Raw genomic sequence first — 14,074 nt, 5'->3', positions numbered from 1 at the left:
TCGTACTGAAGAGGTTTTTGGTGAAGCATGGTAGTCTGAGTATGAGACGTGCGGCAGTGTTTTGAGCAGTTGTAGTTTTTTTAGGAGATCCCCTTAAGTCCTGCATAAATAGAGTTGCAGTTATCAAATTTTGTTAGGACTAGGGATTGAGCTAGGGTACAGAAGACTGATTTTTGCAAAGAATGGCCTTGGTCTTCTCAATTTCTATAATGAATTGAAGACATGTGAGACCACTCTGAAAATTTGGTTAACTAGAATGAGGAATTGGTCAATTGTGACTCCTAAGATTTTCATAGTTGAGTCAAGGGGATATGTGATCTCAGTGATAAATGATTTAAGATGTATAGTGCGATGAGGATTAGTAACTATTAAGAATTTAATTTTTTCGGTGTTAAAGTTTTTAATTTGAAATTGGATGCCCAAGATTCCATTAGAGAGATACCTAATCTGATGATACGAGTAATTTCATTTATTTCTTTAGTGCATAAATGAATGTTGGGAGACTATTTTTCTTCAGTAAATTGCCTAATGGAATCAACATGATGATAAATAGGATGGGGGACAATGGAGAATCCTGGGGCATTCCACAAACAGGGGACCATGTTGATGAAATTGAACCCGATTGTTTCACTGGGTATGATCTAGACCTTAGGAAGCCTGAGAACCATTTAAACACAGCTCCACAGATTCTGTAACGGTCAAGGATTTTTAGAAGGATACTGGACATATCAAATTGGAGTATTAATATTTTATAACCAAAGCTAAGTTCTAAATTTAGCTAGGAGGGTGGTGAGAACAGTTTCAGTACTATGAGAAGGTCTAACCCTGGATTGTGAGCTATGTAAAATGGAGTGATGGAGATAGTCCATTAGTTGGTACGTGACTAACCTCTCCATTATCTTTACCAGTAATGGGATTGAAGCAACTGGTCTGTAGTTAGAGACTGGCTGGTTTGGGTATTCTTTGGTATAGGAGTCAAAATAATGTTGCAATTTTGAGGGGGCAACAGGCCCTGAGATAGCATTAAAGTTATGTTTGAGTGCAAATAGCTTATGTGTAAATAAGGGGCTGATTTGAGAAAGTAACTAGGGCAGTTATCAAGTAGGCATTGTGATTTAGCATATTTGTGAAGAGTGCATTTGACGTCATCAGTTGTAAGTGGTTAAAAGGCCAACCATATTCTATCTGCTTGGGAGCATAGTGGTGAAGTATTATGTAGATTAAGAAAATGATCTATTGATGTTATGGAGTTATTTACTTCTTGTTTGATTTTAGTTATTTTCTGCTTCAAATATGATGCCAGTTGATCAGTTGTTGGAGTGGGTTCATTTGTAGTAGTTACAGGTTGAGTATTCGGTAGCTTATTTACTAGTGTGTTAAGTTTTCATGGATTAACTGGGTTTTTTTGTTTTGCCTATAACTTTTGAATAGTAAGTGATTTTTGCTTTGATAATCATGCTCTTGTATGATTTTTTAGGAATTTTTTCCAATTAGTCCATTGTTCATTGGATTTGTTTTGATCCAAATTCATTTTGCTGTGTTTGTAAAAGAACTTAACTTACAGTCTTCCATCTTTAGAAGAATTAGTCTACATGTGAATTGTACAGGTCTACACTTAACACCAGAAATTATTAGGAATCCTTTTTCATGTTCACGTCTACCTCTTTTGCGAAGAAGAACCAGATTCACTATAGCAAGCAGAATGGCAGTCTGGAGTTCTCTTCTTTGCTCAATGCACTATAGCACTGATGTGGTGATCTGAAGACATTCTCACTCACTTGCTACCCCAAGGCATTCACCACACACACAATTACAAATATCCATCCACATATGTACCACACACATCTTTCATACATACATTTGTACACCCAACCCACTTGTGCACATGATGAACGTGCATATGCATGCGTGCACACAGTACTCCATCCATCCCCCACAAAACAAACCAATACTCACTCTACCAACTCCCCTCAAACACAGGTGCACCACAAACTCACTATACCTACACTTTTATTGTTGTAAAACATTCCTGAACTATATTCTTTCCATACTTGTTTGAGGTATGAGTGGGCTACATTAGTGAGTCTTGCCTGCTTGGGGGGCTTCTCCATATTTCCTTTCCTTTTTTTTTATTTCACAACTCACTCCTGCAGCACACTGTCCCAATTGATTACATACTTGGTATAGAACTTCCACACCCCTCCCCAACTACTAGCAGGTGTCACTCTCTCACCTCTTCATATTTGGCTTCTAGCTTCTAATGTAGCCATTTCTCATGCTGCATGGTTCACTGATAGGATGTTTGAACTGCACAGTCCTGTATCTACAGTGCCATATTGAAATATGCAACAGGAACCAGAAGAAGAGAACAGAGATACCAACTTCGCAGCAAAAGCAACCTCAGAATTAGAAGCTATGATCTAGATATGAGGAAGATAGCAGAAAGGGGTGGTAAAAGATGCTTCTGCTTACAGACTCACTGATACTGACTGGAACTCTGAGGCAGGTTCTGCTTCCTGTCAGTCATCAGCAAAAGCCTTTAAACTCAAGCATCAAGAAGCCGATAAGACTGGTCAAATTAAATGACCCTGTGCCTGGAAATGTTTTACTGACTGTAATTTGCCCACCTCTGGCTTAAGGCAACCCTGCTTGTGTAACTGTTGACATCAGAGAATACCTAAAGACAGTGGAATCACTAGTCGCACATTCCCTTTCATCTCTATGCAGTGGAGCACTGGTAGGTTAGTAATAGTACTGAACTACTGTGGCATTATGGGACTACTGCACCTGCTCAGGCTCAGAAATGCTCTGGAAAGTGTCCGTTGGTTTTAAGTGTGATATTGTTGTGTTGACTGGTGGTCCAATTTTCTTCAGAGCACGCCTATTGGGTACCTACATTTTTTTTTATATGATTATACATCTTATAACTGTTTGAAAAGACTGATATTGAAACTATCCAGAAAAGCAAAAGGAATTATGCTTGCTGAGGTGAACATTTCTTAGAAGTTGTAACCTCCAGAACTTAATTATAGAAATACTAGACGTTAAGCCCGTTAAAACGGGCGCGTATTGGAATGTTTTTTTTCCCAAGGCCCCCCTCCCGTTGCAGCTGCAAGGCCCCCTGCCATCCTCCTTCCCTGCCAGCTGTAAGGCCCCCTCTGTCCCTCCATCCCAGCTCCAAGGCTCCAGTCCTCCCCCCTTCCCAGTTCCAAGGCCCCAGGCCCTCCCTCCCAGTTCCAAGGACCCTTGCCCCCCCCCCCCCCGTGCCTTCCCAGCCAGCTGGAAGGCCCCCTTCAGTCCAGCCCTCCCAGCTCCAAGGCCCCCCCTCCTTCTGAGACCTCCCATGTCCCCTCCCCCCCCCCCAAGGTAGCCGCTACCGCCCCCCCCACCCCGGAGTCGCCCCCTCCCCCCTTCATCCAGCCCGGGTCCTCTCTTCGTTATTCAACTTACAGCAGCGCCAAAACAGCAGCAAGCTGCAGCTCCCGTTGGCCTTCCTTCACTGCCTGTGCCTCGCCCTCATGTGACGTCACGTCGGCGAGGGCGGGGCACAGGCAGGGAAGGAAGGCCGACGGGAGCTGAAGCTGAGCTGCTTGCTGCTGTTTCGGCGCTGCTGTAAGTTGAATAACGAAGAGAGGGCCCGGGCCGGGTGAAGGGGGGGTGGTGGCGACTCCGGAGGGGGGGGCGGTAGCGGCTACCTTGGGGGGGGAGCGGTAGCGACATCAGCGGTTCCCTCCCTCCCCTTCCGCGCAGTTTCCCTCTCTGTCCCGCCCCCCTCCCCCCGTCATCACGTCTTGACGCGGGGGCGGGACAGAGAGGGAAGTCTCTACTGCGCATTTGCAAGTGAGTACGGTCACTTGCCTTTTATATGTTTGATAGTTGAAGGCATAGCACTTCTGTTTTAGATTGTGGGGTTTTTTTTTTTTTTTTGGGGGGGGGGGGGTTAATTTGGCTCACATCTGTTTCAGTTGTAGCTCAAGGTGAGTCATATTCCAGGTACAGTAGGTATTTTCCTATCCTGATCATAAGGAGTAACAGCCTTCCCTGGTTCTTTACCCATTGCCTTAACTATTACACTACTCTTAAAATATTCGTTAAGAAGATGCCTCTCTTTGTAGGTCAACGATGCAGTCCTATGGAGGCCCAGTTTCTCATCGACGGTGACTCTGATCACAGTTTACGGCAGGTATGTGAAATGTAGACAGCTAGGTTATATGGCAATTTAGGAAATATTTGTTGTTTTTAATTTGTGTTTAGCAAGACTATCAATTGCAGAAGGTCAATTTTCAAAACTGCTTATTTGGTCAACGTTTGGCTTTGACCGTGAATGCATAAGTAGTTTGTATTCAGAATCTCAAGGCTTTATACAGATACATTTTATCCATGAAAGCTGATATACAGATAATTTATCTGTATAAAGTGGGGCAGGGCCTGACTTTATCAACTGCTATTTATTTATTGCATTTGTATCCCACATTTTCCCACCATATGGCAGGTTCAATGTGGCTTACATATTGCTAAAAAGGTGGTTACAAAATTTAGATTTGTAGAAGTCTAGTACATAATACAGAAGTACAATAAACACCTAGGTTGGTATATTAGCATATTGTGAGAGAGGTTAATGTTATTGTTTTCCATTTCTGAACTTTTCATGATATATGATGATGTGGGATTGGGCAGATCCAGGTGGGAAAGACTTCTTGAAAAGATGTGTTTTCAGTTTTTTTCTGAATTGTAGGTACTTTTCATGAGTTCCAATGTTGTGTACCTATAAATGAGAGGCTGGCGCCATGTGAAGATTTGTGTTTTATACCTTTGCAATTGAAGGGTACTTATACCAACAGAAGGGGTACTTATACCAACAGATCTCATACAACTATACACGTATAACATACAACGTTTATTAAGAGAAACCCAACAGAGATTTCAAGCGTGGGAATCGTTACCAATAACTTTATTAGGGAGAATAGCTCTGTATAACATGTTTGTTATTCCAAGATGGTTATATGTATTTCAGCTGTTACCATTATTTTTGAAGATAAAAGATGAGCAAAAGCTGAATAAAATGTTAAGGAAATTTCTTTGGAGGGGGAAGGGAGCACGCCTCCCACTATGGGTGATGCAGATACCAGTGGAGTATGGTGGGCTAGGGCTAATAAGTATGAGAAACATAACAATAGCGAGTGATATGAGACATGTTAACGACTGGTTTCGCTCCACTTCGGATTATTCTAACACTTCAATGGAACTACAACTATCACCGAATGTATATTTTAGCAACCTCTTACATGTCTCTGGGGGTCAAATACCAAGCATATTAAAATTGTCAAGTATCATGTCCACTGCTAAAGCGGTATGGAAATGGGTATGTCGGTTACATTGTTTTTCACCAAAGGCGACACCATCCCTGTCCATTTGTAATAACCCGGCGTTCCAACCCGGGTGTCTCTATCCAGCTTTCCTTAGATGGGAAAAGAAAGGGATGAAATACTTGTTACATGTGGTGAAACCAGAAGGCAAACTTAAACCCTTCGAGGATTTACAATCGGAATTCTCAATCCCCTCTAGGGATGTATTTCATTCTCCGAGGACAAGCAGGCTGCTTGTTCTCACTGATGGGTGACGTCCACGGCAGCCCCTCCAATCGGAATCTTCACTAGCAAAATCCTTTGCTAGCCCTTGCGCGCCGATGCGCACCGCGCATGCGCGGCCGTCTTCCCGCCCGAAACCGGCTCGTGCCGGCCAGTCTTCTTTTGTCCGCGCTCGGTACGGTCGTGTTTCGCCGTTCGCGCCCCTTAAGTTGACCTCGCGCGTCTCCTTTTTTGGTTTCACTACTAAAAAAAAGATTTTGGAAGAGGACCTTTTCGGTCTTTTTCCCTTTCCACTACTTCCAGTTTTTGCCCCGGTAAGTTTTCTTTCGTCTTCGGGGTAGGCCTTTTTCAGGCCCCGGGTCGATTTTTTTCTTCCCCTTGTTTTTGGTGCCTACCGCAATTACGAGTTTCGATTTCACCGGCGAGATTTTTCCGCCCATGTCATCGAAGTCTCCCAGCGGCTTCAAGAAGTGCACCCAGTGCGCCCGGGTAATCTCGCTCACTGACAGGCACGCGTCGTGTCTTCAGTGTCTGGGGGCTGGGCACCGCCCGCAGGCCTGTAGTCTGTGCTCTCTTTTACAAAAGCGGACTCAGGTAGCGAGATTGGCCCAGTGGAACGTATTGTTCTCGGGCTCTTCGTCGGCATCGGCACCGGGAGTATCGAGTGCATCGACGTCGCCAGCGTCCAGACCTTCATCCTCGGCCGCGATTGCATCGAGTGCATCGAGGCATCGACCCTCTGCATCGGGGCTGAGACATCGGAAGGCTGCGTCGGCGGTACCGGGACCTCCTCGTCTGCTGATGTCGTCAGACAGTGGTGCTTCGTCTGGAGTGCAGGTGAGGGCTGTTCATTCCCCTGCTGGTGGCGGTGAGCCTTCGGGTGGGTCTCCCCCTACCCTGAGGGCTCCTGCGGTACAGCCCCCCCGAGACCGACCTTCTTCGGCCTCGGCCCCGAGGAAGCGACGGCTGGATTCTACGTCCTCCTCGTCGGTGCCGGGAAGCTCCGGTGACGTGCTTCGTCCCAAGAAGTCGAAGAAGCATCGACACCGGTCCCCTTCCCGTGTCGGCACCGAGAGCTCTGGGTCGCCGAGGGAGTCGGCACCCAGCAGGCATCGGCACCGAGAGGACCGCTCACCCTCTGTTCAAGAGGTGTCGATGCGCTCCACTCTGGACAGCCCGGAACAGCCTCCACGCCTAGAACAGACTCTGACATCGACACCTGCATCGGCTTCCATGTCTTTCTCCACAGCCGCTCTGCACGAGAGTCTCCGGGCCGTTCTCCCAGAGATCCTGGGAGAGCTGTTGTGCCCTTCCCCTCCGGTACCGGGGGTGCTTGCACCACCGGTACCGTCGAGTGAGGCGCCGGCTGGTCCCTTGCCCAGGGTGAGGTCTCCGACATCGGTACCGACTGCGGTAGCCTCCCAGGAAGGCTCCCCGACGACGTCGGCGGAGGGAGCTTCGCCGGTGCGAGTGAGGGAGTCTACCTCTCGACGCTCCCATCGTGGACGTGGTTCCACGGAGTCGAGACGAGCACGGCTTCAGACACAGGTTCGTGAACTTGTGTCTGATACCGATGGTGAGGCCTCGTGGGAGGAGAAGGAGGACATCAGATATTTCTCTGACGAGGAGTCTGATGGCCTTCCTTCGGATCCCACTCCCTCTCCTGAAAGGCAGCTCTCTCCGCCCGAGAGTCTGTCTTTCGCTTCCTTTGTCCGGGAGATGTCTACGGCCATCCCCTTCCCGGTGGTTGTGGAGGACGAGCCCAGGGCTGAAATGTTTGAGCTCCTGGACTATCCTCCATCTAAGGAAGTGTCCACAGTACCCATGCATCATGTCCTCAAAAAGACATTGCTGGCGAACTGGACCAAGCCTCTAAGTAATCCCCACATTCCCAAGAAGATCGAGTCCCAGTACCGGATCCATGGGGACCCAGAGCTGATGCGCACTCAGTTGCCTCACGACTCTGGAGTTGTGGATTTGGCCCTAAAGAAGGCTAAGAGTTCTAGGGAGCATGCTTCGGCGCCCCGGGCAAAGACTCTAGAACCTTAGACTCCTTTGGGAGGAAGGCCTACCATTCCTCTATGCTCGTGGCCAAAATTCAGTCGTACCAGCTCTACACGAGCATACACATGCGGAACAATGTGCGGCAGTTGGCGGGCTTGGTGGACAAGCTCCCCCCTGAGCAAGCCAAGCCTTTTCAGGAGGTGGTCAGGCAGCTGAAGGCGTGCAGAAAATTCCTGGCCAGAGGGGGGTGTATGACACCTTTGATGTTGCGTCCAGGGCCGCTGCTCAAGGTGTGGTGATGCGCAGACTCTCATGGCTGCGTGCCTCCGACCTGGAGAATAGACTCCAGCAGCGGACTCGCCTTGCCGTGCGGATAACATTTTTGGAGAAAAAGTCGAGCAGGTGGTAGAGCAGCTCCACCAGCGGGATACCGCTTTCGACAAGTTCTCCCGCCGGCAGCCTTCAGCTTCTACCTCTACAGGTAGACGATTTTTTGGGAGAAGGAGAACTGTTCCCTACTCTTCTGGTAAGCGTAGGTACAATCCTCCTTCTCGACAGCCTGTGGCCCAGGCTAAGCCCCAGCGCGCTCGCTCTCGTCAGCAGCGTGCGCCTCAGCAAGGCCCCTCGGCTCCCCAGCAAAAGCAAGGGACGAGCTTTTGACTGGCTCCAGCAGAGCTTAGCCGACATCCAAGTGTCAGTGCCGGGCGACCTGCCAGTCGGAGGGAGGTTGAAAGCTTTTCACCAAAGGTGGCCTCTCATAACCTTCGATCAGTGTGTTCTCCAAATAGTCCGGCAAGGATACACCCTCAATTTGGCCTCAAAACCTCCAAATTGTCCACCGGGAGCTCAGTCTTACAGCTTCCAGCACAAGCAGGTACTTGCAGAGGAACTCTCTGCCCTTCTCAGCGCCAATGCGGTCGAGCCCGGGCAAGAAGGGCTGGGATTCTATTCCAGGTACTTCCTTGTGGAAAAGAAAACAGGGGGGATGCGTCCCATCCTAGACCTAAGGGCCCTGAACAAATATCTGGTCAAAGAAAAGTTCAGGATGCTTTCCCTGGGCACCCTTCTCCCCATGATTCAGGAAAACGATTGGCTATGCTCTCTGGACTTGAAGGACGCCTACACACACATCCCGATACTGCCAGCTCACAGACAGTATCTGCGATTTCAGCTGGGCACACATCACTTCCAGTACTGTGTGCTACCCTTTGGGCTCGCCTCTGCGCCCAGAGTGTTCACGAAGTGCTTGGCTGTAGTAGCAGCGGCACTTCGCAGACTGGGGGTACACGTGTTCCCATATCTCGACGATTGGCTGGTGAAGAACACATCCGAGGCAGGAGCTCTACAGTCCATGCAGATGACTATTCGCCTCCTGGAGCTACTGGGGTTTGTGATAAATTATCCAAAGTCCCATCTTCTCCCAGTGCAGAACCTCGAATTCATAGGAGCTCTGCTGGATTCTCGGACGGCTCGCGCCTATCTCCCAGAGACGAGAGCCAACAACTTGTTGTCCCTCGTCTCGCGGGTGCGAGCGTCCCAGCAGATCACAGCTCGGCAGATGTTGAGATTGCTGGGCCACATGGCCTCCACAGTTCATGTGACTCCCATGGCCCGCCTTCACATGAGATCTGCCCAATGGACCCTAGCTTCCCAGTGGTTTCAGGCTGCTGGGGATCTAGAAGACGTGATCCACCTGTCCACGAGTTTTCTCAAATCCCTGTATTGGTGGACGATTTGGTCCAATTTGACTCTGGGACGCCCTTTCCAAATTCCTCAGCCACAAAAAGTGCTGACCACGGATGCGTCTCTCCTGGGGTGGGGAGCTCATGTCGATGGGCTTCACACCCAAGGAAGCTGGTCCCTCCAGGAACGCGATCTGCAGATCAATCTTCTGGAGTTACGAGAGATCTGGAACGCTCTGAAGGCTTTCAGAGATCGGCTGTCCCACCAAGTTGTCCAAATTCAGACAGACAACCAGGTTGCCATGTATTACATCAACAAGCAGGGGGGCACCGGATCTCGCCCCCTGTGTCAGGAAGCCGTCAGCATGTGGCTCTGTCTGGGCTCGCCGTCACGGCATGGTGCTCCAAGCCACATATCTGGCAGGCGTAAACAACAGTCTGGCCGACAGGTTGAGCAGGATTATGCAACCTCACGAGTGGTCGCTCAATTCACGTGTAGTGCGACAGATCTTCCAGGTGTGGGGCACCCCCTTGGTAGATCTCTTCGCATCTCGAGCCAACCACAAAGTCCCTCAGTTCTGTTCCAGGCTTCAGGCCCACGGCAGACTGGCATCGGATGCCTTCCTCCTGGACTGGGGGGAGGGTCTGCTGTATGCTTATCCTCCCATACCTCTGGTGGGGAAGACTTTGTTGAAACTCAAGCAAGACCGAGGCACCTTGATTCTGATTGCTCCTTTTTGGCCGCGTCAGATCTGGTTCCCTCTTCTTCTGGACTTTTCCTCCGAAGAACCGTGGAGATTGGAGTGTTTTCCGACCCTCATCACACAGGACGAAGGGGCTCTTCTGCATCCCAACCTCCGGTCCCTGGCTCTCACGGCCTGGATGTTGAGAGCGTAGACTTTGCCTCTTTGGGTCTGTCAGAGGGCGTCTCCCGCATCTTGCTTGCTTCCAGGAAAGATTTCACTAAGAGGAGTTACTTCTTTCTATGGAGGAGGTTTGCCGTCTGGTGTGACAGCAAGGCCCTAGATCCTCGCTCTTGTCCTACACAGACCCTGCTTGAATACCTTCTGCACTTGTCTGAGTCTGGTCTCAAGACCAACTCTGTAAGGGTTCACCTTAGTGCGATCAGTGCATACCATTACCGTGTGGAACGTAAGCCGATCTCAGTACAGCCTTTAGTTGTTCGCTTCATGAGAGGTTTGCTTTTGTCAAAGCCCCCTGTCAAACCTCCCACAGTGTCATGGGATCTCAATGTCGTTCTCACCCAGCTGATGAAACCTCCTTTTGAGCCACTGAATTCCTGCCATCTGAAGTACTTGACCTGGAAGGTCATTTTCTTGGTGGCAGTTACTTCAGCTCGTAGAGTCAGTGAGCTTCAGGCCCTGGTAGCCCAGGCCCCTTATACCAAATTTCATCATAACAGAGTAGTCCTCCGTACTCACCCTAAGTTCTTGCCAAAGGTTGTGTCGGAGTTCCATCTGAACCAGTCAATTGTCTTGCCAACATTCTTTCCCCGTCCTCATTCCTGCCCTGCTGAACGTCAGCTGCACACATTGGACTGCAAGAGAGCATTGGCCTTCTATCTGGAGCGGACACAGCCCAACAGACAGTCCGCCCAATTGTTTGTTTCTTTTGATCCCAACAGGAGGGAGTGGCTGTGGAGAAACGCACCATATCCAATTGGCTAGCAGATTGCATTTCCTTCACTTACGCCCAGGCTTGGCTGGCTCTTGAGGGTCATGTCACGGCTCATAATGTTAGAGCCATGGCAGCGTCGGTAGTCCACTTGAAGTCAGCCACTATTGAAGAGATTTGCAAAGCTGCGACGTGGTCATCTGTCCACACATTCACATCTCATTACTGCCTGCAGCAGGATACCCGACGCGACAGTCGGTTCGGGCAGTCAGTGCTTCAGAATCTGTTCGGGGTTTAGAATCCAACTCCACCCCCCTAGGCCCATGTTTATTCTGTTCCAGGCTGCACTCTCAGTTAGTTGGATAAATTGTTAGGTCAATCTCAGTTATGTCCTCGCCGTTGCGAGGCCCAATTGACCATGGTTGTTGTTTTGAGTGAGCCTGGGGGCTAGGGATACCCCATCAGTGAGAACAAGCAGCCTGCTTGTCCTCGGAGAAAGCAAATGCTACATACCTGTAGAAGGTATTCTCCGAGGACAGCAGGCTGATTGTTCTCACAAACCCGCCCGCCTCCCCTTTGGAGTTGTGTCTTCCCTTCTCTTTGTCTTGCTACATATGAGACTGGCCGGCACGAGCCAGTTTCGGGCGGGAAGACGGCCGCGCATGCGCGGTGCGCATCGGCGCGCGAGGGCTAGCAAAGGATTTTGCTAGTGAAGATTCCGATTGGAGGGGCTGCCGTGGACATCACCCATCAGTGAGAACAATCAGCCTGCTGTCCTCGGAGAATACCTTCTACAGGTATGTAGCATTCGCTTTATGCAGAGCTGAGACATTATATTACCACTTTACCATGGAGCGACCTGACAGAGGATGTCCAGATCGAACTTTCTACAACTTATTCCCTGGAGACGCAACAGAAAGTGTCCCTTTCCTTCCATCACCGACATATTAGAGACACGGTACCAAAATTAAATTATTTGCGGCTATTGCGCGCATGGAAAGAAGACATCCCGCTGAAGTTGACAGCGGAACAGCTGAAAACACATGTGTTGGCTATTCACAGGTGTTCTGCGTTTTCAGCGCACTGGGAGATGCAATACAAATTTGTTCTTCAGGCATACATTGCCCCTCGGTGAGCGTTTCACTTGGGATTGTCGCTGTGGGGAGCATGCCCAAAATGTGGAGCAGAGGGAGCCACCTTGGGACACATGTTCTGGACCTGTAAAGGGATTGTAAAATACTGGAAGGATATACTGTCACAAGTGTCTGGAATGTGGAAAGCAAGATGGAATTATGACTCAGCACTCCTGTTTGAGTGCCCCTCCTTAAGTTCACCATCTCCCAGTGGCTTACTAAATTTTGTACGGAAAGCAACAATACTACTACTACTACTTATTATTTCTATAGCGCTACTAGACGTACGCAGCGCTGTAGTGGTGAAATAAGTTATACTGGTGGAATGGACATCGAATAGTTACCCCACGACACAACAATGGTGAATACGGATGATTATGCTCTCCAGAATGGAGCGGGTGGGGATACGAGACTTTGCTACAACCAGTGGGGAGAAATTACAACGGTGTTGGAGCCCATTCTGGAATACATTGACCACGGAGGCAAGGAGTCGACTGTTGAACAAATAGACCTTAACACAATGACTAATCATATCTGTGAACTGTTGATATGGTGTTCAATTAAAGGTACTTGGGGTAGGGGAAGGAGGGAGGAAGGGGAAGGGGTTCAGGCAGGTAGGATGATAGACAAAATGTAAATGCCATAACTTGCAATGTTACTGTGATTCTGTTTGCCAATAAAAAGGATTGAAATATACCTTTGCAATTGGGGTAGTGAAGGGTTAGGTAGGTTCTTTCTATTCTAGTCACGTTTCTTATTGGTAGATGGATAAGTTCTGTCATGTAATCTGGTGCAAGTCCGTAGATGATTCTTTGGACTATTGTGCATATTTTGAAAGTTATACAAGCGTTAATAGGAAGCCAATGTAAGGTTAGGAGGGGTTTCACGCTTTCGAAGCATGTTTTTCCGAAGATGAGTCTGGTAGCCGTGTTTTGTGCTGTCTGTAGTTTTCTTATGATTTGATCTTTGCAGCCTACTTAAATACTATTGCAGTAGTCTACATGGGTTAGCACCATGGTTTGGATCATGTTGCGGAATGAATCCCTGGGAAAGTAAGGTTTTATACGTTTGAGCTTCCACATAGTTTGGAACGTTTTCTTGGTTGTGTTCTTAGCTTGGCTTTCTAGCGTTAGGTTGTGGTCAATTGTTATGCCTAAGATTTTCAAGTGGTCTGAAATTGGGAGGAATGAACCATGTGCGTTAATTGCCGAGGGGGGAACATTATTGTATTGGGACAAGAGAATAAGGCATTGGGTTTTATCTCTATTGAGTTTTAACTTGAATGCCGATGCCTAGGATTCCATGATGGTCATTCTGTTTATTATTTCCTTGGTGATTTCTGTGGGGTTCTGTTTGAAGGGAATTAGATGGTGATGTCATCTGCGTAGAGAAATGGATTGAGGTCTTGTTTGGATAGAGATTTAGCCAGTGGTGTCAACATTAGGTTGAATAATATAGGTGAGAGTGGTGATCCTTGTGGTACTCCACATTCTGCTTTCCAAGGTGGAGCTATATCTGAGTTTGATTTGACTTGGTATGTTCTGGATGTCAGAAATCCCTTGATCCAGGAGAGTACTTTTCCTGTAATTTCTATCTTGTTGAGGATTCTCAGTAGTATGTGGTGGCCGACCATATCGAATGTGCTTGATAGGTCAAATTGGAGTAGGAGGATGTTTTTACCCCTTGCTATTTTCTGCTTGAATTTGGTCAGGAGTGTGGTTAGTATTTCTGTACTGTAGTGAGGTCTGAAGCCAGATTGAGATTTGTGCAGTATGTTGAAATCAGTGAGCTATTCTGTTAGTTGTTTGGCAACTATGCCTTCTGTCAATTTAGTTGTTAGGGGTATGGATGCTGTCGGTCTGTAATTTGAGGTGTCTTCTGCTTTTTTTTTTTTTTTTTTGTGTGTCTTTTGGGATGGGAGTTAGTAGGATATTTCTTCTGTCCTGTGGGAATAGGCCTTTTTTGAATAGATAGTTAAGGTGGTCTGTGAGTTCTGTGATGTACTGATTAGGGGGGGGGGGGTCATTATATA

At 48.2% G+C, this 14,074-nt stretch overlaps 1 protein-coding gene across 1 annotated transcript in view; it reads left to right on the top strand.

The window, feature by feature from the left end:
• Window positions 1–14,074, top strand: part of KNL1 (kinetochore scaffold 1) — a 305,881-nt gene that overhangs the window by 121,207 nt on the left and 170,600 nt on the right. Inside the window, exon 8 of the mRNA XM_030213700.1 lies at window positions 4,116–4,183. Within this exon, the coding sequence (XP_030069560.1) occupies window positions 4,116–4,183 (68 nt within the window). The remainder of the gene's footprint in view (window positions 1–4,115; window positions 4,184–14,074) is intronic.

The sequence above is a fragment of the Microcaecilia unicolor genome, chromosome 9, assembly GCF_901765095.1.
Source record: "Microcaecilia unicolor chromosome 9, aMicUni1.1, whole genome shotgun sequence".
NCBI lineage: Eukaryota > Metazoa > Chordata > Amphibia > Gymnophiona > Siphonopidae > Microcaecilia > Microcaecilia unicolor.
Note: the sequence above shows the minus strand (reverse complement) of the source record. Positions and strands in the feature narration are given on the sequence as shown.